The 26,823-nt window shown below is 65.3% G+C and overlaps 2 protein-coding genes across 4 annotated transcripts; one reads left to right on the plus strand and one right to left on the minus strand.

Moving 5' to 3' along the window:
• The first annotated feature begins 278 nt into the window (after nucleotides 1-278).
• Nucleotides 279-24,960, plus strand: BMP1 (bone morphogenetic protein 1). 3 transcript variants are annotated; one of them, XM_054180842.1, is made up of 20 exons: nucleotides 283-460; nucleotides 9,560-9,673; nucleotides 9,765-9,917; nucleotides 10,029-10,146; nucleotides 11,019-11,197; nucleotides 11,317-11,422; nucleotides 11,824-11,948; nucleotides 15,638-15,753; nucleotides 16,021-16,123; nucleotides 16,570-16,686; nucleotides 16,776-16,921; nucleotides 17,254-17,449; nucleotides 17,559-17,684; nucleotides 17,845-18,005; nucleotides 18,172-18,352; nucleotides 22,012-22,137; nucleotides 22,240-22,367; nucleotides 23,494-23,707; nucleotides 23,807-24,057; nucleotides 24,334-24,960. In XM_054180842.1, the coding sequence occupies exons 1-20, from the start codon at nucleotides 319-321 to the stop codon at nucleotides 24,466-24,468; spliced, it is 2,937 nt and encodes a 978-aa protein (XP_054036817.1). In that variant the 5' UTR covers nucleotides 283-318; the 3' UTR covers nucleotides 24,469-24,960. The 3 variants fall into 3 exon arrangements, with proteins under 3 accessions (XP_054036816.1, XP_054036817.1, XP_054036818.1); XM_054180843.1 differs by lacking the exons at nucleotides 22,012-22,137; nucleotides 22,240-22,367; nucleotides 23,494-23,707; nucleotides 23,807-24,057; nucleotides 24,334-24,960 and adding an exon at nucleotides 21,141-21,524; XM_054180841.1 differs by lacking the exons at nucleotides 22,012-22,137; nucleotides 22,240-22,367; nucleotides 23,494-23,707; nucleotides 23,807-24,057; nucleotides 24,334-24,960 and having other exon boundaries at nucleotides 279-460; nucleotides 18,172-19,365.
• On the minus strand, nucleotides 4,482-6,165 carry LOC128900085 (uncharacterized). Its single transcript, XM_054180844.1, has 2 exons — nucleotides 6,097-6,165; nucleotides 4,482-5,296 (listed from the first exon to the last, which is right to left on the minus strand). The coding sequence occupies exons 1-2, from the start codon at nucleotides 6,130-6,132 to the stop codon at nucleotides 4,583-4,585; spliced, it is 750 nt and encodes a 249-aa protein (XP_054036819.1). The 5' UTR covers nucleotides 6,133-6,165; the 3' UTR covers nucleotides 4,482-4,582.
• Nucleotides 24,961-26,823: the final 1,863 nt, after the last annotated feature.

Genomic DNA, 26,823 nt, shown 5'->3' on the forward strand with positions numbered 1-26,823 from the left:
CCGCCGCCGCTGGCCCCGCTCCCAGCCCTGCGCCCGGGGCTGCAGGGGCCGAGCTCCGCGCTTGAACCCGCCCCCGCCAGATCTCATTTCCCTAAAAAAAAAAAAAAAAAAAAAAAAAAAAAAAAAAAAGAGAGAGAGAGAGAGAGAAAGAAAAAAAAAAAAGAGAGAGAGAGGAGGGGAAAGGAAAAAAAAAAAGAAAAGCGAAGAAGGGAAGGAAAGAGGGGAAGAGAGGGGGAAAAAAAATAATAAATAAATTAAAAAATAAAAGCCGCCCGCCTCTCACACCCCCCCCCCCCACCCCCCCCTGCCCGCGGAGCCATGGCCGGGCTGCGGACCTGCGGGCTGCTCCTCTGCCTGCTCCTGGCCCGGGCCATGCACTTCCCCGACTACTCCTACGTGCTGGAGGAGGAGGAGGAGGAAGACGCGGAGCCCCTGGACTACAAGGACCCCTGCAAAGCCGGTAGGAGCTGGGGGGGGGCTGCGCCCCGGGGGGCGGCCGGGCAGACAAAGGGGAGAGCTTTGGGGGGGGGGAGGGGGGGGGGTGAGTGTGTGTGAAGTGAGTGTGTATAAAGTGAGTGTGAGTGTCTCCTTTGCTCGGGGAAACTTGGCTCCCCCCTGCCGGGGGGCTCCCCGCTGCCGGGGGTGTGTGTGGGGGGGGGGCAGCGGCCGGGGAGCATCTGGTTGTACTTAGGGTGGGAGCGGCAGGGGGGGGGACGCCGGCGGGGGGGGGGCTGGCCAGGCGCCCCGCTTTCTCTCCCCAGCCTTGGCCGCACCGGCAGCTGTCAAAGGCGGAGGGCAGCCCCCCCCCCGCATCCCCCCCCCCCACGCACACACATACCCCCACCATCCCACCCCAAACCGGCCCCATCCCACCCCACGCTCCGTGCCCCTTGGTTTTCTCCTGCCCCCTCCCCATCCCCAAACCCCAGCCACGGAAAGCTCGGTCCCCCGACACCCGCCGGGCTGCAGCGTCCCGGGACGCCGGGCCAGGCTCAGCCCGGAGTTTGGGGGGGGTGGGTGGGTGTTTGTTTGCCCCCCCAGCTGGGCTCCCTCTCTGCTGGGTCAGGGGCTTGTTGAGTCGTTCTTCACATTTTGGAAGGGTTGGGAGCAAAGTGGGCGCCGCGGCGGGGGGGCAATCCCTGTCTCCCAGAGCGAGATAAAGGCAGACGGAAGGATTTGGCGCTGGGGGGGGGGGGGGGAAACTGAGGCACGGGAGGGACACCCATGGCTGAGCGCGGAGGGGAGGGCTCGGGTCCGGCTGGAGGATCACGTTTCTCTTTAATGGCATTGTCTGCGCTGGAAGGCGGCTGTTGATAGAACTTTGTCTACACGAGGGCTTTTTTTCTGGCCAAAAAAAATCTTTCCCTTCCTGCCCTCCCGGCCTGAAACAGCAAGGCTTGCAAAACTGTCCGGGCAGAGCCGGCTGGAGCCTCCGCTCCGCTCCCGCTTCATCCAGCCCCCCCCCCTCCCCGCCCCGGGAGAAACGGGGGCTTCACCCCCTGACGAGCCCCACTCATTAGGGAATGGCTTTACCAGCCGCCCAGAGCCCCCCCCACCTCACCCCGCTCCCGCACACCCCGAGACACCCCGAGACCCCCATCGCCTCCCCGGGCGCCGGCTGTTCCCCCCCCATCCTCCCCCCCTTCCCCGCCTGCCTTTACGAGATCCTTATGTGACTAATTTAATTACGGCAGCTCTTCCCCAGGGGCCCGGGGGTGGGGGGGGGATCGGGCCCTGCCACGCACCGCACGGGCCAGGGATTTACCCCCCCCAGGTTGGGCTCCGTGGATCCGGGATGGTGAGATCCATCAGCGGGGGCTGCTCAGTGGCCGGACCCCCCCCCCTCCCCCCAGCCTTCCCCCTCCCAGCATCCCCCTGACCCGCAGCGGGGGCTTGTTTTTGTTTTTGGGGGTGGCGAAGTCCCCCGGAAACAGCTGAGCCGCCGAGGCCTCGCTGCCACCGCGGCTCCCGGGCAAGCGCCAGGGGAAGAATTTGGGTTCCTTGGCACAACTCATGCCAGAGGTATCCTGAGGCCGCCCGCCGGGGCGAGGACGGGTGCCGGCGGCTCGCCGCCCTTTTGGGTGACGATGCCACCCCTCTGCAGCGGTGCCAGCGGGCCACCCCCTGCCGCGTCCGGGGAAGAGCCGCCCGTGCCGCCGCGTCTCTTCCAAGGATGCCAAAACGGGACCGCTGGGAGATCCGGCCCTTGGACCAGCCCCCAGGCAGGCAGGGAGGGAGGAATTAGCCGTGGCCCCGCTTTCCCTTTGCCCGGCCAGCAGGATATCCAGGTCTCGCTGCCCAGCGTTGAGGAGGGCAGCCGTCGGGTCGGATCCTGGTGGCGTCTCCAGCCGGGAAAAGCAGCCGGCATCGCTCGCGCCGCCGTCGGCATCGCTCCCACCACCCAGGGAAGCAGCTCGGCCGGGGCTCGCTGTGTTTGCAGAGCCCCCGCGAGCTCTAACCAAACATGTCCCCAGCCTGAGGGTTTGCTTTTGGCTCATGCTGGGGCAGGGGGGGGTTCGCTGGCAATTTGGCTACGGGAGGTGGGACCCCCTGGGTGCCCCCGGCACCCGGGGAGGGACGCAGCCCGTCTTACTCCCTGCGCGTGGCTCCGTGACCACGTTTGGGGGTGTCAGGCTAAACCGGGGGGCTGGCGTGCTTGTGCCACCCACTGTCACCCTGCTCTCGGGGAGGGGGACATGGGAGTGTGCAGCCCCGCGGGGGTCCCACAGCCCCCCCCCACCCAGGGTGGGCACTTGGGGACAATCTGCTCCCCCACGCTCTCCGTGGTCGGGGGGGCTCAGCATCTCCTGCCTGCGGGGTGACGGCAGAGCCGTGGGCAGGGGTGGCACGGGTGCATGGATGGGGCTGGGGGGGTCCGAGCCCCCCCTTCCTCCGGGTATACGAGCTTCCCAGCCGTGCCTGGAGCGCTCTGGCTCCGGCTGCCTGGGTTTCACCTAGATTACACTTTCCAGGCGTAGCCAGCGGAGGCTACTGGTTGCAGTCACACTTGTCAAGCTGCCCAAAAATATTTTCCAGCCGTTATATGTCACTTATTCATGCAGGGTAAAAATCCACCCGCCGAGCCGGGGCTGGCGGGAGGCCTGCGGTTCGGAGCTCGGGGACGGCACAGAGCCCTCGGAAAAAAATCTCCGGCCCATCCCGGGATCTGCTTTATCTTTGTGTAATCACCCGTTCGGCGCGGCGGCGTGCTCCGGCGGGGGCCGGGGTTCGATGGCGAGGCCGAGGGGGGCTCGCTTGCCCGCCTGCCCGCCCGCCGTCGCTTCCCGGCTCCTGGGAAACCCTCCGGCTGCTGATTCACGCCGGCGGGTCGCGGCGAGGGGGGAGACGGCGTTTCCTGAGGCTTTATCCGCCGTCGTGCCCGGGGCTGGGAAACACATGGGATGGGGCGGCCTCTGGGAGCCACAGCTGGACCCCGGGAGAACAAAGCAGCCGGGAGGGATAGGGGGAAAGGAGAGAGGATGGCTGATGGGTGGTTTTCCCTGAATTTTCCCTGTTGGCTGTGCCGCAGGGGGTGTTTTCTGGGGGAGAATGTGCTCTCCCAGTTGCCCAGAGGTTTGCTGGAGGTCTCCAGCATCGTGGCAGGGAGAGAAAAAGGCATCCCGCTGCATCCCGCTGAGCTGCGGAGAGCAGGCATCCCGCTTCTAACCTCGCCAAGGGCTGCAGGAGGGCTGTGGGTCACCGCTGTCCCGTCCACCCGGGGCCGGGGGGGCTTTGCATGGCAAACCCTGCTCCATAGGTGTGTAAAAGGCAAGGAGAAAATAATCCCACCCCCCCCGCTTCTCTCAAGCTGCAGGAGGGGTTCAAGCAGCCCGGCCGGGGAGCCACAAACAAACTTGGGAAGGAGTTAATCGGTGCCGGGGGAGGGCAGGTGAGGAGAGGATTGAGCAATAAAAGCAGGAGTGGGGCGGGGGGGGGATATATTTGCAGCCAGAGCCCTGGGGCAGATGCACAGAGGTCTGGGAGCCCCTGGGAGCCGGTGCCCCTCGGCAGAGCCAGTGCCAAGGGACAGGGACAGGGACAGTGCCGAGCCGGGGTTATCCCCACGTGTGCCGAGCTGGGTGTCGGGGTGTATTCCCATCCCCGACGGGCTCCGGTCCCTGCTGCCGCTGGGCTCCCTTCCTCGCAGGGGAATGCAACAACGCCACACACACACCCACGCGCACACACACACACCCCCACACACACACCCCGGCCCCCCTTGGCAACGCGATTTGCAAATATTTTCCTTTCCAGCAGCTCTCCCTTTCACAAGTGACCGATGCCGCTGGCCCCGGGCTGTGTTTTCCTCGGCGACCTGGCTTTGCAGGGAGAGCCCGTTCCCCGCACGCGACCCCCGCAACGCTTCCCCCCCGGCTCCTTCCCCGGGCGGGGGCTCTGCCATCCCTTAGGCATGGCATCCTCCGCGCCGAGCCCCGGAGGAGGCTTTTCCTCCACTTGCTGTCGGAGAAGAGGAGCAGAAGGAAAATCCTTCCCCTGGAGTGATCAATCCATCCCTCCTGCTCCCGTCCTGCCCCCGGATGTTCGTTAGCTGGAAGCCGTTAGCTGCCGCGGGCCGTGTTTATTAGAGGCCGGGCTCCAGGGTGCTTATTTCACGCTTACGCTGCAGCATCGCCCAGCACGGAGCGGGGAAAAGGCTGGAAGCCCCCACCCCGATGCCCCGGTGGGGAGGGGAATTGCCCATGGATGCCCGGGAGATGCCTCCGGGCGGGATGCGCCTTGGACCGTGGAGGGATGCACCGGGGAGACGGGATGGGAACTGGGGAGAGGGATCATCCCTCCGCCTTGGACACCCTACTTTAGCGTTTCTGCCTTCTGGGTGCTGCTTTCTGTCTGCACCCCGGGGAGAGGAGGGCAGGGCTGCCGGCAGGAGGGTGCCTGGTGCTGGTTCAGCCCCGGCTTTCGCAAAGGCACCGGCGGGGACAAGGATGCTCCGGCGAGGAAAGAGCGAGGCGGGGGGTCCCGGCTGCCTGTGGGGACAGTGACCGACAGCAGAGCGTCCGCGTGCCAGGACTGGTTCTTCGGGGGGTTCCCCTTCGGTGCTGACCTGCTCCGTCCCCCCCCGTGCCTCAGTTTCCCCACCGGTTGCGGAGGGGCCGTGCTCTGGCCTGGCTCCCAGCCTGGCCGCCGAGGCTGAATTCCTGCTTTGTGCCTGCTGCGCTCGTCGGAAGGTGCTCTGGGAAAGCAAATATTCCTCGCCCCGGCGTTTACAGGCTGGCTGCTCCCTCTCTCCCTCCGGCTGCCGGCGAGGGGCACCGGGAGAGGGGCTGTGCCGCTGCTGGGGGACAGGAGAAGGCTTTACTTGCCTCCGCTTCACGCCTCCACCCTGTCCCCATCGTCCCTGGGGTCTCTGCGGGGCCACCGGCCACGGGGCCACTTCGGTGGGCGCCTGCTCCCCCAAACCCCGATGGCCCCATGGATGCTCCGCATCCCTCCACCTTTGCGCCCGCGCCTCCATCCCTGGTCCCTACAATCAGGGCAGAGCCCCGAGGATCTGGGGGGGACCCTCCCAGCCCCGGCCAAGGGGGGTGCCCACTTCTCTGGCCGCAGCCCCGGCGCGTTTGGCCGCCAGCGGAGCTCGCCGCGGGGCGCAGCTGGGCTGGCGTGCGGGGGCGAGGGGCGGCGCGAGGAGCATTCCTCACATATTTAACGGCTCTGCCGAGCCAGTGGGACGCTGCTCCGGTGACTCCGCGGCTTTTACGACCCGGCCGCTCGGCCGAGGCCGGGATACACCTCTTAAACCACTCTCCTCCATCCCTCCCCGGCCATGCCTCCGTCCCTGGCCGGGGCAGAGCGACTCATTCCCTGCATCCTCGCACGCTCCGAATCCTTCTCTCTGCTCCCTGCCTCACACTGGGAGCAATGCTCGTGGCTCGGCATCGCACGAGGACTCGTGACGGCTGGGTCGGAGCTGCTAAACCGGCGAGGGAAGGCTGGGCAGGGGATGCTGCCCGTCTTGCCGGAGCCACGGGAGTCCATCCTGCCCGGTACCGCTTCAAGGGCCGGTGGGATCCACGCAGGGAGAAGGGTCCTTCCCACCCGGCGCCACGCACAGGGTCTCGTTTGCCCCAGACTGACCTGGAACATGATCCCGTCCTGTTTATCTGCCGCCATCCCCTGCCAAGGCTTCCCCGCCGCTCTGTTTGCTTTTGCCTGCTCACCAGAACATCGCGTTCGCGCCCCGGCCTCTTCCCGCGGGTTATTTTTCTTTTTTTTTCTTTTTTTTTTTTTTTTCCTGCGACATGGTTCCCAACCTTGGTGGAGACCCGAGGTCAGGCTCATCCCAAAATCCCGGCGAGGTGAGGCCCACGGGTACCCATCTCTGCTCCTTGCCTTGCCCAGGGGGATAAAGGATGCTGAGTGGCTCCTGCATCCCTGTGGTGCCATGGCAAAGGGGACCGAGGGACCCCGCGGGGACGGCCACCGAGCCGAGGGGATGCCTGTAGCGTGGGGATGGGGTGCTGCAGGGGTTGGCCGGGGTCCGAGTGAAAAAAACCTTGTTTGTCTAAAGCTTCAGCCCCGGGGGTTACGTCACCCTTCCAAGAACCCGAAAGAAAACACATAGCACAAAAAGTCAAACAACAGCGGAGGGCTGAGTTATCTCCTGGCTTCGGGGCGAGGAAGAGCTCGGTGGGAGCCTCGCCGGCAGGTCCCGAAACAGCTGGTTGTTTTCAAGGTGACGGGAGGGATGTGCGTGGCCGGAGCCTGGATGCTCCCCGGCTCCCATCCCCGTTCCTCTCTGGCCGATGGGGACGAGGATGGAGCCATCGTGTCGCTGTGACTGGTGCCTGCCCTCGAAGCTGGTGTCCTGTTGTCACCCCATCCTCCCTGCTGGCATCGTGTCTGCCATGCTGGCACCGCATCCTCCCCGATGGCACCGCATCCTCCCTGATGGCACTGCATCCTCCCTACTCGTCCTGCATCCTCCCTACGGTCACTGCATCCTCCCTGATGGCACTGCATCCTCCCCGACGGTACTGCATCCTCCCTACTCGTCCTGCATCCTCCCTACAGTCACCGCATCCTCGCCGCTGGTACTGCATCCTCCCTTCCCTACTGTCACTGCATCCTCCTTACTGTCCCCGCATCCTCCCCCCTGGCACTCCATCCTCCCCGTTGTCACCACATCCTCTCTCCTGGCACCGCATCCTCCCTTCCCTGCTGTCCCCGCATCCTCCCCGATGGCACCGCATCCCCCCCAGTGGCACCGAACCTCCCCCCTGGCACCGCATCCTCCCCTTTGGCACTGCGTCCTGCCCCCTGGCACCGCATCCCCCCCATTGTCACCACCGCGGCTCGGACCTTGCCCCCGTTGACTCCGCGGCCAGCGCCGGGGTGAGCAGAGGGCAGCACCGGTGGCGGTGGGCTGGGATCTCTCCTGCCCCCCCCCCCGCCCCAACACGGCACCTTCGCCCCCCCAGCTGGCAGGGGGCCCCCTTTGCTTACAGGGGTCCCCCCCAACCTTGGAGGGAGGATGCTCGCTCGGCGAGCTGCTGCGGCCCAAACCGGGAAGGGACAAGTGGCAGCAGCGTGGCAGCGTGTCCGACGAAACCCCTCGGGGAGGTTGAGAGTGTCTGGGGGGGGCTGGGTTTGGTGAGCAAAGACCCCCCCAAACCACCCTATTTGTCGCCGGGGCCAGGGTGCGCGGGGAGCGAGTGGGAGGAGGAAGCAACCAGAGCCCGGACCAACGTGGAAGTTTCTCAATCCAACGCTTCGGGCTTGTCCCCAGCGTGTCCTTACAGGGATGGCTGCCGGGACATCCCCCTCACCGCCACCCCGCGTCCCCCACCTCCCCTCGGGGAGCCGCTTTCCCCCAAAAGCCTGGGGATTTTTTGGCGGGGGGGGACGGAGAGGAGCTGGGAAAAGCAGCCCCGCGCTCGCCTGCCCGGCTCTCTCACGTATCCCAAATCCCTCACATATGGTTTCTATATCACTTGGCTCCGCCGGCGCTTGCCGGGCTGTAAGCGAGCTTACTTTCCCTTGTCTTTCCATGCAGCTCTTGGCACGGGACGCTCGTCCTTCTCCCCGGCCCTGCGTCCTCCCCCGCGCTGCCCGTTCGGACACGTCTCTCCGGGTGTGGGGCGGGGGGGAATGCGGGGGGACCGGGGATGGCTCCTGCCTCTTCTCTACCCTCAAATTGCAGCCTCGCGGTGCCAGCGGTGGGTCGGTGCCAGGGGAGGTGCCGGCCCCGGCTTGTTTGCTCTTCCCTTGGCTTTGCCGCAGGTTTGCTCTCCACCCCGGGGCTTCCCACCGGCCTCACGGCGCTGGAGACGGACCCCGAACATGGCTCTTTCGCCCCAAAACGCCTTACGCCACGGTTTGGGGCTCGGTGCCATGCGAAGGCGTGAGGTGCGGTGGAGCTGGGCTCATCCTCTCGCCCCCGCGCCGCTTGTTTTGGACTTGTCAGGGTTCTCCTCATCGTCCCGCCTTGCTTTGGTAATTAGTGGCTCTTTTGGGATCCACTTGCTAATTGCTTGGAGCGCGGACTTGGCGCCGCTCCCCATCAGCCCCTCAGCTGGTCCAGCCCCCCTTCCCCCCCCGACCCCTGCACCCCACCGCTGCCCTTCCCCTCCCTGCCCTTCCCCAGGGCAGGGGGGTGCCCGGGACCACCCGTTTTGTCCCCAAAACCCTGGTGTGAAACCCAGCTCCGCCCTGCGCTGGCCGCAACCGGAGCCTCCAGTGCCGGCGCTGGCGTGGCGGCGCGGCGTTGACCTCAGCCAGCCCTGGGCGCTGGGGACGCGGCGTTTCCGCAAAAAGCTGGGTCCCCGGGGGCTCGGCGCCGGCCAAGTGCCGAAGCCGGGAGCCGTATCCCACAGCATCGCCTCAATGGCGAGCAGGAGAGCAGGGCAGGAGGAGGAGGAGGAAGGGCTGTGCAGGGTTATATCCTCCGGCCCCGTGATGCTGAAGCATCTCTGCACCCCCCCAGCCCGGCGGGAGCCGTGGCAGAGTGATGCTGGGGGGGGGTTACGGCCCCGGCAGACGGACGGACAGACGGACACCCCTCGGCCGGCTCCGTTCCTGCGGGCGCTGGGCGCAGCGGGAGCTTCCCGGGCCATATGGCTTCGCTTGGCGGTGGCAGATGACTCGGAGGTCGTCGGAGCATCCCGGGGCTGTCGGAGCTCGCAACGGGCTCGGCAGTGGGGGGGAGATTGGGGGGGGTGGGCAGGAATGGGGTCCCTTTGCCCAGCCTTGGGTTTTTGCAAAGTGAAAAGAAAGGAGTTTTTGCAACGCAAATAATAAGAGAAACCCTTAAAAAAAGCGATGGACCGGGCTTTATGCGAACCAGATGTCAGCGCCGGGGCTGGCTCCAGCTGCCGGGAGAGCTGACACGGCGGCGGGCTGGGGAGTTGGGGGGAGCCCGGCCGGCCCCCCAGTTGAAGGAGGAGGAGGAGGAGGAAGGGCTTGCCTTCCTCTTCAGGGACTTGCCAAGTGCGGAGGGGCTGGCTGGGGGGAGACGAGCCCCCACGGGGTTTGGCGTCCCCCGGTATAGGCATGGGGGGCTCACACATCATCCCCCCCCCCCCCCCCCCCACCACCCCAGCTGCCTTCCTGGGAGACATCGCCCTGGACGAGGAGGACCTGCAGCTCTTCCAGGTGGAGCGGGTGGTTGACCTGGCGCGCCGCACCGTCACACGCCTGCCCACCAACTCCTCAGGTACCCCCGCCGTCCCCCCTCCCCCCGGCCGCCTCCGTCCCCAGGGTGGGCTGCCCATACTGACCCCCCCACACTCCAACCTTCCCCACAGGCAGCAACGCCACCAAGGCCAGCCTGCGGCCAGGCCACCAACCGCACAACCGCGGCCGGCAGCGGGCACGGAGCCGCCGCGCTGCCACGTCCCGGCCGGAGAGAGTGTGGCCGGACGGGGTCATCCCTTACGTGATCAGCGGCAACTTCAGCGGTGAGTGCAGGCGAGCCGGGGTGGGGGGGGAGGAGGAAGATGGCTCCGTCCCCTGCGTGCCTCAGTTTCCCCATGCCGGGCTGACGGCCCCCGCCGCCCCCCCTCCCGCAGGCAGCCAGCGAGCCATCTTCCGGCAGGCGATGCGGCACTGGGAGAAGCACACCTGCGTCACCTTCCTGGAGCGCAACGACGAGGACAGCTACATCGTCTTCACTTACCGACCATGCGGGTACGTCGAGGATGGGGGGGGTCCCGGGCGCGTACCGGGACCACTCTGCCCCTTGGCTCTTGCAGCTCGTAGGCACGCTCCTTAGGATGCTCGGATGACGTGCCTTGGCACCGAAACGCCCACGTCGGCATGTGCGTGGGGGTAACGGGCTGCCCCAGACCCTCTGGGTTTTATGGAGGGCTGAGGAGCCAAGGGGACGTGTCCCTGCGTGTGGCTGGCTCGCAGGAGGTCTCGTAGCCACGAAACCGTGGCGCTGGCCGGGGTGGGCCGGGGGCTGAGGTCGGTGGCGCGGCACCAGCCCGGGCTTGCAGCGGGGCCGACGCCAAAGGAAACAGGGGTTTGGAAGAGCTCGGCGTCTTCACGCCTCAGGGCACGGCCCCAGCCAAGCAGACGGTGGTTCGGAGGAGGCTTTCCCCTGGAACGGGATGCACGCGGCGGCAGGGGGGGTGCCGGTCCGAGCCCCCGTGCCAGTGTGAGCCCCGAGCGCGGGGCTGGAGGCAGGGCTGGACCAGCCGAGCTGTGGGGTGCGGGCGAGCGTCCATCCACGGTGCAGGATGGGCGCCCGTGGGAGCAGCGCCATGGGATGCTGGGGCTTCCTGCAGCCGTGCCGTGTCATGCCGTGCCGTGCCGTGCCGTGCCAGGCACCCCAGGGGCAGGAGTCGAGCTCTCCCGGTTTCCAGGCAGAGCTGAGGTTGGAAGCAGGGCTCGAGCTCCCCGCGGGAAGCTCCCAGCTGGCCGCAGGGATGCTTCCCAGACACTCCATGCCGAGCCTGACTCATGGATTTACCCAGGGATGCCCGCACCGCAGGGGCATCCCTATCCCCCGGAGAGCCGGGACTCAGCCGGTGCCACCCGCCTCCTCCCCCCACCAGGTGCTGCTCCTACGTGGGCCGCCGAGGAGGGGGACCCCAGGCCATCTCCATCGGCAAAAACTGCGACAAATTCGGCATCGTGGTGCACGAGCTGGGCCACGTCATCGGGTTTTGGCACGAGCACACGCGCCCCGACCGGGATGACCACGTCTCCATCATCCGGGAGAACATCCAGCCAGGTAGGGACCAGCCCTCCTTCCTCTTCCTCTTCTTCCTCCCCGCCGTGGGGGGGGCTGCCGAAGCCGGGTTCCCCCCCGCCCCAGCCCCCATGGCATCCCCGTCCCGCCTGCCTCCGCAGGGCAGGAGTACAACTTCTTGAAGATGGAGCCGGAGGAGGTGGAGTCGCTGGGCGAGACCTACGATTTCGACAGCATCATGCACTACGCCAGGAACACCTTCTCCAGGTACGCACCCGGCGGGGGGGGGGGCACGTCCGCGCGTCCCCGTCCTCCCCGCAGCACACCTGGGGATGGTGGCATGGTGTCCCCAGCCCCGGAGAACGGTGGCACGGTGTTTGCAGCCCCAGAAGACAGCGGGACATTAGCGGCACGGAGTTAATGAACTTGGCGCACAACCAGCTCCAACGGAGCCGTGCCGCAGCACGCCGGGGCGGGATGAAGCCCCACGGCATATCCCTGGCCGGGGCAGGGACGGTGTTGTCCCCGCGGTCACCTCTGTCAGGGCCACGTCCCCGCTGACTCACCGTCCCGCAGGCTTTAATTAGCCAGGCTGTTTTTAGCATCCTTCCTCCGGCAGCGGGGAGCTTTTCCAGCCGCTGCTCAGCCTCTCCCTCCTCTCGCCCCAGGGGCATCTTCCTCGACACCATCCTGCCCAAGTACGACGTGAACGGGGTCCGGCCCGCCATCGGCCAGCGGACGCGGCTGAGCAAAGGGGACATCGCCCAGGCCCGCAAGCTCTACCGCTGCCCGGGTGAGTGCCACCGGGATGGCTCTGCTGAGCCCCGGGACGGGGTGGCATGTCATTGCCGGTGGCGGGGGGCTGGAGCAGCCTCCAGGCTGATCGGGGGCCGTATCTGCCAGGGAACGGCTCTGCTGTCACCCCAAGACGTGACGAAGGAAGCATCACCCTGGCTGGGAAGCGCCCACCCATTTTTCCAATGGAAAAATGCTTTTTGGGGCTCCTCCTCGCCACCAGGCCCCCTGCAAGGAGAAGGCAAGTTGCCTTTCTCCATCCGCAGTGTTTTTCCAGGGTGGGGGGGGCGTTGTGAGTAGAAGCTAAATGCGAGACCTTGGTGAGCCACGGGGCTCTGCCTGCGAGAGCAAGGGCATCCTCAGCTGCGCTCTCCTCCCGCTCCTCCGAGAAAAGGGCATCCTCCAAGAGCAGAGCATCCTCCACGAGCATCATCCAAGAACATCCTCCACGAGCATCATCCAAGAACATCCTCCACGAGCATCCCCCAAGAGCAGAGCATCCCCTAAGAGCATCCTCTGGCAGCATAGCGCCCTCCAAGAGCAGCCTCCAAGAGCATCCTCCAAGAGCAGAGCATCCTCCGAGAGCATCCCCCAAGAGCAGAGCATCCTCCGAGAGCATCCCCCAAGAGCAGAGCATCCTCCGAGAGCATCCTCCAAGGGCATCCCCCAAGAGCAGAGCATCCTCCAAGAGCATCCTCCAAGAGCATCCTTTGACAGCAGAGCATCCTCCGAGAGCATCCTCCAAGAGCAGAGCATCATCCAAGCGCATCCTCCAAGAGCAGAGCATTCTCCGAGAGCATCCCCCAAGAGCAGAGCATCCTCCAAGAGCATCCTCCAAGAGCAGAGCATCATCCAAGAGCATCCTCCAAGAGCAGAGCATTCTCCGAGAGCATCCCCCAAGAGCAGAGCATCCTCCAAGAGCATCCTCCAAGAGCAGAGCATCATCCAAGAGCATCCTCCAAGAGCAGAGCATTCTCCGAGAGCATCCCCCAAGAGCAGAGCATCCCCTAAGAGCATCCTCTGGCAGCATAGCACCCTCCAAGAGCATCCTCCAAGAGCAGAGCATCCTCCAAGAGCAGAGCATCCTCCGAGAGCATCCCCCAAGAGCAGAGCATCCCCCAAGAGCAGAGCATCCCCCAAGGGCAGAGCATTCTCCGAGAGCATCCCACAGGAGCACAGCATCCTCCGAGAGCATCCCCCAAGAGCGTCCTCCGAGAGCATCCCCCAAGAGCAGAGCATCCTCTGAGAGCATCCTCCAAGAGCATCCTTTGACAGCAGAGCATCCTCCAAGAGCATCCTCCAAGAGCATCCTTTGACAGCAGAGCACCCTCCGAGAGCACCCTCCGAGAGCATCCTCCGAGAGCATCCTCCAAGAGCATCCCTTGACAGCAGAGCACCCTCCGAGAGCAGAGCATTCTCCAAGAGCATCCACCAAGAGCAGAGCATCCTCCGAGAGCAAAGCATCATCCTCAGAGACCATCCTCCAAGAGCATCCTCCGACCCACCCCCGCAGCGAGAGGGTTTTGGATGAGGCCGGGTGTTATGGAGGGCTGTTACCGGCGGGATGGGACGACGTGGTCCCCACTGCAAGACCAGGGTCCTCGGCACAACCATCACGGCCAGGGATGCTCGCCACGACCATCGCACGTGTTGTCACCTCAAACCCGGGCTCTGGGGAGGTTGCACGAGTCGTCCCCCCCCCCTCCGGCTGCAGGCGTGTGCTCTGGGGCTGTGCTGGCAACATCTGCAAGGAGTTTGGCTCCCGCTTAATTCCAGCGACTAATTAGCAGCCTGGAAAAGGGACGTCTTTGTGAGGGGCCCCGGCAGCCGGCTGTGCCGTGGCCGGGGGGCTGCGAGCAGGAAAAGTGATTAATTTGGAGGGGTTGGCGGGGGGGAAGAAAAAAAAAAAAGAAAAAAAAGACCCAAAAAAAGAGCCCCGCAGCAGCCTGGCTTTCCCTTCCCTTTGTTTCCACTGTGAAGCAAAGAGGGGAAAAAAGGCAGCGAGCCCAGGTTTCAAGCCGCTGTTTTTTAACGTTTCACCTTTCATCTGGCGGTCTGTCATCCCCCCCCAGCACCAGCCCTGTGAGCGGGGAGGTGGGGGGGCGGCCGCCTTGGCCCCGCCACAGCCGGAGCGAAGCGCCGCGTGCCGCGTCCTCGGCATCATGTGGCTTCCAGATGGCAACGCTGGGCCGGGTCCAGCCGCGGACGCGTAAACCTGTCCCGGAGCCCGGGCGGCGAGCTGGGCCCCTGCGGCGTGGCAGGGCATGGCGGGGGGGGCCTACGGGACAGCTCCTGGCCATGGGGTTTGGTGGCCGGGAGGGGGGCACGGTGCTCACAAGGGGGTGGCGGGAGGATGGCCAGCCACTCCGGGCTCTTTGGTGATGGATTTCATGGTTTGGTTTTTTTTTTTGTCCTCGGAGCTGGGAATTTGGGTGGGAAAAGGGTGGAGGCAAGGTGGGGGCATTGGCTGGTCTGCACATCCCGGTGCTGGGGGGATTCCCGGCTGTCTGACCCCCGGCTTTTTCATGGAATCATAGAATCGTTAGGGTTGGAAGGGACCTTAAAGATCATCTGGTTCCAACCCCCCTGCCATGGGCAGGGACACCTCCCACTAGATCAGATTGCTCAGAGCCCCGTCCAGCCTGGCCTTAAAAACTTCCAGGGATGGGGCTTCCACCACCCCTCTGGGTAACCCGTTCCAGTCTCACCACCCTCGTGGTGAAGAACTTCTTCCTAACGTCCAGCCTGAACCGACCCATCTCTAGTTTTAATCCATTCCCTCTAGTCCCACCGTTACCCAACATCCTAAAAAGTCCCTCCCCAGCTTTCCTGTAGCCCCCTTAAGATACTGGTAGGCCACTAGAAGGTCTCCTCGGAGCCTTCTTTTCTCCAGACTGAACAACCCCAGCCCTCTCAGCCTGTCCTCATAGAGGTGCTCCAGCCCTCGGATCATCCTCGTGGCCCTTCTCTGGGCACGTTCCGGCGCGTCCGTATCTCTCTTGGAGTAGGGGCTCCAGAACTGGACGCAAACACTTTCAGGTTCATCAGATGGTCACAAACCTGATCTTCACTTACGATGGGCAGTTCTTTCCAAGCCCTGCCATTGTCCTCTGTGACTCCGGGAGCGCGGCCGGAGCCCTTGCCAGTGAAGACTGAGGAAAAGAAGTCGTTGAGAACCTCGGCCTTCTCCATATCACTTGGCACCAGCTCTCCCGTTTCCTTTCTGAGGGGGCCCACACCTTCCCTAGTCGTCTTCTTACCATTAATATATAGAGAAATTTTTGCTGTTTCCCTTGATCTCCTTGGCTAGATTTAATTCTAACAGAGCTTTAGCTCTTCTCACCAGGTCTCTTGCTGCTCGGACAGCTTCCTTATATGCCCCCCATTCCAGCTGTCCTTTCTTCCACTCCTTGTAAAGTTTCTTTTTGTGTCACAGGGTGTCCAGGAGCTCCTTGTTCATCCAGGCAGGTCTCCTAGCGTTCTTTCCTGCCTTCCCCATTGTCGGTATACTTTGCTCCTGGACACGGAGAAGGTGATCCTTGAATACTGACCAGCTGCCCTGGGCAACCCCTTGCCTCTAGAGCTTTGTCCCACGGCACTTTGGCCAGCAGATCCCTGAAGCGATCGCAGTCTGCGTGCCTGAAGTCCAGGGTCCTAAGCTTGGAATGCATTTTTCCCCTTTCGCAGCCTGCGGGGAGACGCTCCAGGACAGCCAGGGCAACTTCTCCTCCCCTGAATTCCCCAACGGATACTCTGCCCACATGCACTGCGTCTGGAGGATCTCCGTCACCCCCGGAGAGAAGGTACCAGCCGCCCCCAAGGCACCCCGCCTCCTCCCAGCCCTCCTCTCCCTCCTTGCCCCATCTCCTCCCGATTTTTTTGGCGGAGGGGTGGCCCTAACCCCAGCATCCCCCTGCCCGGTGCCTCGCTGGGGTTCAGGATGCTGCCGGGCATCACCACGGAGCGGGTCCGGGTACCACCTGGACCAGCCAGAACAGAGAAGAGATCCCGTGGGGCGCCGGGGTGGGGGTCACCCCATGCTTTTTTTTCACCCCCTCTTCCAACCTTAGATCATCCTGAATTTCACCACCCTGGACCTCTACCGAAGCCGGCTGTGCTGGTACGACTACGTGGAGGTGAGAGACGGGTTCTGGAGAAAGGCCACGCTGCGAGGTAACCAAACCGGGCGCTGCCCGCCCGCTGCCTGCCCCTCACCTCCCGCCCCCCCAAAACGGCGATGCTCCGGCAGCGGGGCTCCCCTCTGCCCGTATCCCCCGTGTACCAAAGCCCTTTTGCCCCAAAGGGGTGGCCCCAGAGGGGTTATTGCGGTGATCGGGGGCTCCCAGTTTGCTGGCCCACACCAGTGAAACCAGTCCGGTTAACCTGCCAGCACATCCCTGCCCGGGGAGATGCCGGTATCTCCATCCTGTCCCCGCAAACTGGATGTTCCCCATGTCCCAGTTAACCCAGTTTCTATGAAACAGCCGGAAAAGCCGGAGGGGAGCGGGGGAAGAAGCAGCGTTTTTCCTTTAGGATGCTGGCGGGGGGCGGGGTGGGGGGGGGGGAATGGGAGGTGGTGGGGAGGAAGAGGAGGCAGCCCAGCACGCCTTCGTCCCCAGGCAGGTTCTGCGGGAACAAGCTGCCCGAGCCCATCGTCTCCACCGACAGCCGCCTCTGGGTCGAGTTTCGGAGCAGCAGCAACTGGGTGGGCAAAGGCTTCTTCGCCGTCTACGAAGGTAGGGGTGGGCGGGGGTGGGGTGGGGGGTCACGGAGCCGGCGGCGGGGCCGGGTGGGGGGGGCTCAGGCGGCTTCTCCTCCCTTCCAGCCATCTGCGGGGGGGACGTGAAGAAGGACAACGGGCACATCCAGTCCCCCAATTACCCCGATGACTACCGGCCCAGCAAAGTGTGCGTCTGGAAAATCACCGTCTCTGAGGGCTTCCACGTGGGCTTGACCTTCCAGTCTTTCGAGGTGGGCGAGCGTCCCCCCGCGCTGTGCCGGTCCCACCCCCCCCAACTCTTTCTGGGGGGGCGGGAAGGGGAAATCTCCCCAGCAGCATCTCCCCGACGCGCTGCACCCCACGGAACGGCCCTGGTACCCGCATCCCCCCCCGCTTCCCCGCGCCGCCTCCGTGCCTCAGTTTCCCCACACAGCACGCCAACTCCCTTGGCGGGTGGGCACGTGGATGTGGGAGCACGGGCGTAAAGAAAGGGGCAGGGAGGGTTTGGGGACGCTGGGGACAGGGTGACATCCCTCCGTGGCTAGCCTTCACCCCCCGCCCCGGCCCTGCACCCCCCCCCTAGATCGAGCGGCACGATAGCTGTGCCTACGACTACCTGGAGATCCGGGATGGCGACAGCGAGTCGAGCAGCCTCATCGGGCGCTACTGCGGCTACGACAAGCCGGACGACATCAAGAGCACCTCCAACAAGCTCTGGATGAAATTCGTCTCTGACGGCTCCATCAACAAGGCGGGCTTCGCCGTCAACTTCTTCAAAGGTAGGAGAAGCGCCGGGGAAAAGCGGTGGGGGGGGGGGGGGGCACCGTTGTGGGGGGTTGGCAGCCCCTGCCTGCCCGCTCAGCGCCCCCCCCCTGCCCCCCTGCCCAGAGGTGGACGAGTGCTCGCGTCCCAACAACGGGGGCTGCGAGCAACGCTGCGTCAACACCCTGGGGAGCTACAAATGCGCCTGCGACCCCGGCTACGAGCTGGCCTCCGACAAACGCCGCTGCGAGGGTGAGTGACTTCCCCCCCCACCACCACCACCCCCACCGCCACGATGCCATCCCCCCACCCCGCTCCCCGAAGCAGCATCCCCGGTCGGTCCCTGGGGACAACCCCCCCGCCCCCCACCTCCCGGGGACGTGACGGGCGCCGGGTGCCTCCCGCCCTGCAGCCGCCTGCGGAGGGTTCCTCACCAAGCTCAACGGCTCCATCACCAGCCCCGGGTGGCCCAAGGAGTACCCCCCCAACAAGAACTGCATCTGGCAGCTGGTGGCCCCCACCCAGTACCGCATCTCCCTGCAGTTTGATTTCTTCGAGACGGAGGGCAACGACGTGAGTCGGCCGGGGAGGAGCAGCCCCTCGCTGTCCTCCGTGTGTCGTCGTCCGTGTCCCCCCACCCACGCCGCTGGTGGCTGGCAGGGTGGCACAGCCCTGCCACCACCCCCGTGTAATGTATTTCCACCCCACCCCACCCCCCCCCGCCCCAACCCGCCCCCAGGTCTGCAAATACGACTTCGTGGAGGTGCGCAGCGGGCTGACCCCCGACTCCAAGCTGCACGGCAAGTTCTGCGGGGCCGAGAAGCCGGACGTCATCACCTCCCAGTACAACAACATGCGGATCGAGTTCAAGTCCGACAACACCGTCTCCAAAAAGGGCTTCAAAGCCCGTTTCTTCTCAGGTAGAGCTGCCCGGCCCAGCTGGCACGGGCATCCCTCGCCCTCCCTCGCCGAACCCCCCGTCCCCCCCAAACCGCCGCTGATGCCCTGCCTTGCCCGTGCCAGGGGTGCAGCCCCCGGTGCCAGCCCGGTGGCAGGCTCATCCCCGCCCCGCGGGGGTCTGAATCCTCCGGCAGCACGTTTTGCTGCTTCCCGAGGCTTTTCCCCTCTTTTGGGGGGAGGGGTGGGGGCAAACGGGTCCCGCTTCAGAAGCTGGGGTGCTCCCGGGAGGTCCCCGAATGGCCAGGGGGTGCTGCGTCCGCAGGGGGCTGGGGGGAAGGTGCTGGGGATAGGGATGTGCTCGGTACTGGGGAGGCCAGCGCTGGTCAGGGGGGAGCAGCTCTGTGCCCCCCCCCCTCCCAGCCCCGCCGCGGGCCGGGCACTGCACCCCTCGCTCTGCTGCCGCCTCCTGCGCTGCTGCATCCCGCTACGCTGCACGGCCACGGGTTCCCTCTGCTTCCCGAGGGATGCCGAGGGGTGGGGGGGGTTGCGGGGGTGGGAATATCAGCATCCAGCCACCTCCATGGCTCAGGTCTCCGGAGTGGTCCCTCCTCCCCCCCCCCCCAAAAAAAACCCCACCATTACCTGCTTATCCCTGTCTGTTCTGAGGTCCTCTCTCCTCTCCCGGGCCACGGTGTCACCTTTGGAATGGGGTTTGGGGTCGGGGCCGGGGGGGAAGGATGGGGACACGGAGCGAAACGCACCACCGAGCATCGCCTGGGGACGGTCCCCGGGCTGGGGGCTGCCGTGGGACCCTCGTGCAAGAGAGGGACCCCCTCGGCACGGCGGGGTGCCCTGGACATCAGCCCGGCAGCGAGCCACCCGCAGCAGCTCCTGGACCGGACCACTGACACCTTACACCTCCCGCTGCTTTTTTTGGCCCCGTCGAGGCCTTTTTTGAGGGGCAAAGGTGGCCCCGGCGTCCCCAGGAGCCCTCGGGGCTCCCCCGGAGCGACAGAGACCCGTGCGGGGCCGGGGAGGGGGGGGTGGGGGGTGGGTGGTCGAGTATCTTTGCTTTATTTTTTTTAATTAAAACCAAGGCAAGTAAGGTTGCCCAGCCGTCGGGAGCTGGAGCAAAGCCAGACCTCAGGGAAGCCCAGCGGCCGAGCGGCAGCGGGACCGCGGGGCAAGCGGGTGAGTCTTCCCTCCTTCCTCTCCCCTTTGCCTTCCTCCTCCTCCCACCGGCATGTGCGGTGGTCCCCGTGGCGGGGGGGGGGGGGGGGGGGGGCTGCATCCCCCCCACCCCCGCCATCCCGGACCACCAAACCCTCTCCCCACTCAGGTCTCGGGCTTTCCCGGCGGCAGGACCACGCTGGAGGACTCGGCCACACCGGGGGCCCTCCTCCGGTGTGTCGCGTCCCCCCCTCCCCGTCCCACCCCGGGTCGCTCCCGGCCAGAACTGGGCAAAGCATCTCCCAGGCGGCTCCTTTGTAGCCGCGGAGGGTCTCTGCTAGCCACCGAGCCCTGTTTCTCAGGGCGATGGGCAGCCTGCCCCCCCCCACCCCGGGTGCCCATTTTCCCCTGGCGAAGATGTGGCCCCATCCTCTTCTTCTTCCTCCTCCTCCTCCTCCTCCTCCTCCTCTCCTCCTCCTCCTCCTCCTGGCGGGCCGGGGCGACGGGATGCGTTCTCCCGGGAATCCGCTACGGTGTCGGCACCCAGGTACGTGTGTGTGTCATCCACCCCCCCCCTTCCCCGGCTCTCCGCCGAGCCCCGGTGCACGGTGAGGGGGGGGTCCGTAGTGGGGTGATAGGCGCAGGCTGTGTGTGGGGGGGCTGCGGGGGCGGTGAGCAGCCCGGAGCCATGGGATGCACGCCGGGATAACGGTGAGCGCACGGCGATGCCCGGGTGGCGGCGAGCGAGCTGGTTAGAATTAAAAAAAAAAAAAAAAAAAATTGCTCTAAAGACACCCACCCGGTTGGGCTTCTGTCCTCTGCCAACTCTCTCCGCTCTTCTCTCCCCCCCCAGGCTCCCTCCGTCCCGCCGGGGGGGCGATGCCATTCACGCTCCCCCCGGTGTTGGAGCTGCTCTGAGCCTTCCTGGCCCATCCGAAGCCCCTTCCCATTCCCAAACGAGCTTTTCTGCCTCGCTTCCTCTCCCAGACCTAGGAGACGGCAGGTTTTAGGGGCTTGGGGCTGCCCCGGGGGGCTGGCGGGGTGGCTGGCTGGGGCAGGACCCCCCCACATTTCGCTGCTGCTGCCGGCTCCGGGAGGGATGCTCTTCTCCTGCATCCCTGTGAGCTCGCAGAGGGATGCTCAGCTGGCTGGTACCCGCTTGCTGCTGGCTTCCCCCTGCTGCTGCCCACCCCCCAAACCGTCGCCCCATGGCGGGGGGGGAGCAAGGAGGGAGCATCCCACCCCATCCCCAAAGCGGGGGCTTTTTTTTTGGGGGGGGGGGGGCGGTGCTCGGCGAACTGTGGGACGCCGGCGATAGGGACCTCAGGCAGGCGAGGTAAGTACGGCCAGCCCGGACCCCTCCGCTGCCTCCCCCAGCCTGGAGACCCCCCCAGGAACGCCCCCCAACGCCCATCCTCATCCTCCCAGAGCCATGCCACCTCCTCCTCCTCCTCTTCCTCGCCGCAGGAGGGGCTCCCGGTTTGGGGGGGGGGTCCCCGCCGTTGCCTGCTTACCCGGCTGCCGCTCTGCATGCCCCGCTGCCGCCCCCCCCCCCCCGCCCCCCCAGCCTCGCCGCCCCCCGCTTTCCCCCCATCGCTCCCCCCCCCCCGCTTTTTTTTCTCCCTCTTCTCTCCGCAGAGAAGAAGCAGCAGCTCCAGCCCCCGAAATCTCGCCCCCCCGGCCTGAAGTTTCGCCTGCAGAAGCGGCCGCGGGGCCCTTCCTGAGCCGACGTCGTCCTCCCCATCTTTCTCAGGAACGCCGCGGCCCCGGGAGCCGTGCGGGAGCACGCCGGGGCCCAGCCGAGCCCAACCGAGCCCTGCCGCCGGCCCCGGCAGCCCTTGCTTGACAGAACTGGTTGTTGGCCTTGTTTTTAATTTTTTTTACAATTTTTCAGGGGGTTTTAAGCACCCTCCCTGCCCCGTCCCCTTTTGGTTTTGTCATTGCCCAGCTGACCTCGGTGTGGGTTGGTTTTTTTGGTTTTTTTTTTTGTTTTGGTTTGTTTTTTTTTTTTTTTCATTTGTTTCCCCCCCCTCACCCACCCCCACCCCCCCCTTCCTTTTTCCCCGATTTTTACCGTGTCTGTGACATTTCCCTATGGATGAGTAAAGAGGGACTCCCGCGTCCTGGTCTTTTCTTGCGCATCTTTGGTTGTCACTTGTGTGTTTTTCTGCCTTCCCCGTCCGTTCCCTAAGCAGGTAATGGTTGTGGCCCCTGGGTGAAGCCCAGGGAGAGGAGGACCCATCCCGGGCACCCATGGGGGGGCTGCCCCCCCCCCCCCCCCCGACCCCCCCCCCCAGGGGTGGGGTGTGTGCTCTCGGCAAGGAGATTTGCTTCGCTGCTGGCCGCAGGCGCTTGCTTGGCTGGTGGCTGCAGCGTGGGGCTGGGGACCGGCAGGCTGTGCCGGGATGCCGGGATGCCGGGATGATGTCCCAGCCGGCTCAGCCGCGGTCCCTCTGCTCTCTCTCTCTCTCTCTCTCTTTCTTTTTTTCTCTCTCTCTTTTTTCGGCAGACAAGGATGAGTGCTCCAAGAACAACGGGGGCTGCCAGCACGAGTGCCTCAACTCCTTCGGCAGCTACGAGTGCCAGTGCCGCAGCGGCTTCGTCCTGCACGACAACAAGCACGACTGCAAGGAAGGTGGGTCCGCGCCCCGGAACAACCCCACCACCACCACCCCAAATCCCTGGAATGACACACCACCCCCCCCCCCCAACCCTTGCACCACCATTGTCCCCCCAGCCGGCTGCGACCATAAGGTGACATCCATCTCGGGGACCATCACCAGCCCCAACTGGCCCGATAGATACCCCAGCAAGAAGGAGTGCACTTGGGCCATCACCACCACGCCGGGGCACCGCGTCAAGCTGGTAGGGACTGGAAAAGGAGGGGGGACACACACACACCACAGGGGGTGGGCAGCACCGGGGGGGTCCCCTCACAGAATCACAGAATGGCGGGGGTGGGAAGGGACCTCTGGAGATCCCCTCGTCCCACCCCCGGCCAGAGCAGGGTCACCCAGAGCAGGTGGCACAGGGACGCCTCCAGGCGGGGTTGGGATGTCTCCAGAGACGGAGACTCCCCCACCTCTCTGGGCAGCCTGTGCCAGGGCTCTGCCACCCTCACAGCAAAGAAGTTCCTCCTCGTCTTGAGATGGAACTTCCCACGGTCAAGTTTGTGCCCGTTACCCCTTGTCCTGTCCCTGGGCACCACTGAGAAGAGCCTGGCCCCGTCCTCCTGACACCCCCCTTGAAGTATTGATCAGCGTTGATAAGGTCCCCCCTCAGTCGGCTTTTTTCCAGGCTGAAGAGCCCCAAATCCCTCAGCCTTTCCCCATCAGAGAGATGTTCCAGTCCCCTCATCCTCTTGGTGGCCCTTTGCTGTCCCCTCTCCAGCCGTTCCCTGTCCTTCTGGAACCGGGGAGCCCAGAACTGGACCCAGGGCTCCAGCTGGGGCCTCCTTGGGTCAGAGCAGAGAGGGAGGATGACCTCCCTCCACCTGCTGGCCACGCTCTTCTGGATGCCCCCCAGGATGCCCCTGGCCTTCTTGGCCACCAGGGCCCATTGCTGGCTCATGGTCATCCCATTGTCCCCCAGGACTCCCAGGTCTCTCTCCACAGAGCTGCTCTCCAGCAGGTCACCCCCAACCTGTCCTGGTGCGGGGGGTTATTCCTCCCCAGGGGCAGCGCCGACACTTGCCCTTATTGAATTCCATAAGGTTCCTCTCTGCCCAGCTCTCCAGCCTGCCCAGGTCTCTCTGGATGGCGGCACAGCCTTCTGGGGTGTCAGCCACCACCCTCAGCTTTAAACCTGCCAAGGGGACACTCTGTCCCTTCATCCAGGTCATTGATGGATATATTGAACAGGACCGGGCCCGGTACTGACCCCTGGGGAACACCACGCGTCACTGACCTCCAACTAGACTCTGTGCCCCTAATCACCGCCCTCTGAGCTCTGTCTCTCATTGAGCTGAGCTTGGATGTCCTCACCTCTGCAGACCTTCTCGGAGCTGGACGTGGAGGCGCAGCAGGAATGTGGCTATGACCACCTGGAGATCTACGATGGCAAAGACGCCAAAGCCCCGACCCTCGGCCGCTTCTGCGGGGCCAAAGAGCCCGAGCCCCTCCTCTCCTCCGGCAACAAGATGTTCCTCAAGTTCGTCTCGGATAACTCCGTCCAGAAGAAGGGCTTCGAGGCCACCCACACCACAGGTACCGCCACCGTGAGGCTGGGGAAACCTGTTTATGGGGTGGGGGGGAGACCGGAGACCTTCCTAACCCCCCGCATCCCGCCGTCGGCGTCTCCCGCAGTGTGCGGGGGCCAGGTCCGCGCCGAGGTGAAGACCAAGGACTTGTATTCGCACGCGCAATTCGGGGACAACAACTACCCGGGGGGGTCGGACTGCGAGTGGGTGATCATGGCCGAGGAGGGCTACGGCGTGGAGCTCATCTTCCAGACCTTCGAGATCGAGGAGGAAGCCGACTGCGGCTACGACTACATGGAGCTCTTCGACGGCTACGACGGGACGGCCCCGCGACTCGGCCGCTTCTGTGGCTCCGGGGTGAGCTGGGGATGGGGGGGAGCAGTGGGGTAGGGGTTTTTTTTTTTTGGGGGGTGGGGTGGTGGAGATGCAAGGATGCATGGGTGATGGGTGAAGCCAGCGCAGAGCAATCCCTTGGTGGGGGGGGATTTGGGGTTGTCCATGGGGTCGCAATGATTTCGCACCCTCCCCATGGCGAATCCACACCACACACACCCCCCCACCCCCCGCCTTCAACCTTTGTGCATCCCCGGGGGTGCCCCTGGTCCTCAGCACCCCCCTCCCTCGCCCCGGCAGCCCCCGGAGGAGGTCTACTCGGCCGGAGATTCGGTGATGATCCGCTTCCACTCGGACGACACCATCAACAAGAAGGGTTTCCACCTTCGCTACACCAGCACCAAGTTCCAGGACACGCTGCACACGAGGAAATGAGGGGCCGGGGGTCCCGGACCCCCCTCCCCCCCCCACCCCCAGCCCCCCACCTTGCAGGCAGGGAGAAAGGAGGAGGAGGAGGAGGGCAGGGAGGAAGGAAGGGGGGAGCGCTGCCCCGCACAGACTGCACGGAGGAGCACACAGCCAACCTCAGCACTCAGACACGCTCTGCTCGCACGGGGGGGCCCCGGGGCTCGGGCACCCACGGGCACAAGGGCAGAAGGAGGGAGGATGGATGGGAGATGGGGGGTGGGGGGGGGGATCCCCTCCGCCGGGGTCCCCTCTGCCGGTGGCTGCCCCCCTCCCCCCGCCTCCCGAGTCCTTGCTGCCGGGGGGACCCGAGGGGACCCGCTCCCCGGCGGCGGCTCTCTGAATGTACAAACCAGTAACCGGGAAGAGCCCAACACACGGAAGGTGCTGTCTCCCTCTTGTACCCATGAAATAAATACCCTTGTACTTGGAGGGGGGGGGGAGCGGCCCCAGGCTCTTTGCTTCCACCCCGGTATCCCCAGAGGCAAACGGCATCCAAAACTGGGGCTGGACTGGGGAGGTGGGGGGGGGACCCCAGCACCCTGCGGCAGACACACACGCGCACCCACACCCCCCCCCCCCCCATATCCTGGGGGTGCCGCGGGGCAGAGCGATTCGGCTAATGGCAAGCTGATGGGGGAGCGGCCGGACCGTCTCCCAGGGGCTGGAGGGTGCTGGGCTCCGTCGGTGCAGGGAGCCATCTGTGTCCCCCCCCACACCCCGCCGGGACTCCTGCTTTTGGGCAGCTCTGCAGGTAGGTGCTCACCCCACACCTTTCCTTCCCCACCCCCATATCTCAGCCCGGAGAGCGTCCCAGCTGAGCCGGAGTCGCCCCATAGCAAGTCACCGTCCCCATAGCAAGTCACCGTCCCCATAGCAAGTCACTGTCCCCATAGCAAATTGTCCACCCCTGTAGAAAGTCACCGTCCCCATAGCAAGTCACCGTCCCCATAGCAAATTGTCCATCCCCATAGCAAGTCACCGTCCCCATAGCAAGTCACCCATCCCCATAGCAAGTTGCCCTTCCCCATAGCAAGTCACTGTTCCCACAGCAAGTCACGAGCCCCATAGCAAGTTGCTCATCCCCATAGCAAGTCACCGTCCCCATAGCAAGTAGCCCACCCCAATAGCAAATCACACAGCCCCATAGCAAGTCACCCGTCCCCATAGCAAGTCGCTGTCCCCGGCGTGGGGCGGTTGGGGTGCCACGTGCCGCAGCCACCGCGTGCTGCAGCCACCGCCTGCTCCAGCCGCGTCCCCACGCCGCGCCGCCCGCCCGCGCCCGCCGCGAGCAGATGGCTGGTGGGCTGCGGCACGGGCCCCCGCGCCCGCCTCGCGCTCCCTCGTGCAGCTTTGTGCGTCCCCTCCTTCCTCCCCTTGTCCCCTGATGGGGCGACGGGGATGCTCCACACCCCGTTTGCGGTGGGATGCTGGGGCCAGGCAGCAGTGGTGGCGTGGAAACGCAGGGAGGGCCCCAGAGTGGGCTGCGCCCGGACGGGACGGTGATGGGCACCAGGGCTTGTCACCCAGGAGGGTTTGCAGCCGCGGTGATGGGTGAGGAGGTGCCAAACCCAAACTTTGGTGGCCGTCCTGGGGCTGGCGAGGGGAACAGGGTGCCCGTGGCTGCCGCAGCATCCCTCCGTGCCACCTGCAAAGCCCTGTCCCCCTCTCCCCGAGCTGGACCGGGGTCTGGAGCTGCTTCTGGGGCTCCTGGCGGGGGACAGAGGCATGTGACACGGCCGGTGGCGATGGCACAGGGTTTGATACGCCACCAGCACAGCACAGGGATGCTCGGGGACCCGTTTGCAAGCGGGATGCCAGGGACAGGCAGCAGTGGCGGCGTGGAAAGCGCTGCCTGGGCAGGGAATGCCCCGGAGTTGGCTGTGCCCAAACGGGACGGTGACGGGCACCAGGGCTTGTCACCCAGCAGGGTTTGCAGCCGCGGTGATGGGCGAGGAGGTGCCAAACCCAAACTTTGGTGGCCGTCCTGGGGCTGGCAAGGGGACCAGGGTGCCCGTGGCTGCCGCAGCATCCCTCCGTGCCACCCGCAAAGCCCTGTCCCCCCCCTCCCTGAGCCAGACGGGGGCCTGGAGCCGCTTCTGGGGGTCCTGGCGGGGGACAGAGGCGAGTGACACGGCCGGTGGCGACCGCACAGAGTTTATTGATACACCGCCAGCACAGCACAGGGATGCTCGGGGACCGGGGGGGGGGTTTGTTCTCTTCTACCGTTACAGCGTGCATCGCATACACAGAGACGGGGAGCGGGCAGCCCGGGGTGGGGGGGGGGCCGGCACGCAAGCGCCATGCTGCCGACGGCTCATGCGG

This window comes from Rissa tridactyla, chromosome 20, assembly GCF_028500815.1.
Source record: "Rissa tridactyla isolate bRisTri1 chromosome 20, bRisTri1.patW.cur.20221130, whole genome shotgun sequence".
Lineage (NCBI taxonomy): Eukaryota > Metazoa > Chordata > Aves > Charadriiformes > Laridae > Rissa > Rissa tridactyla.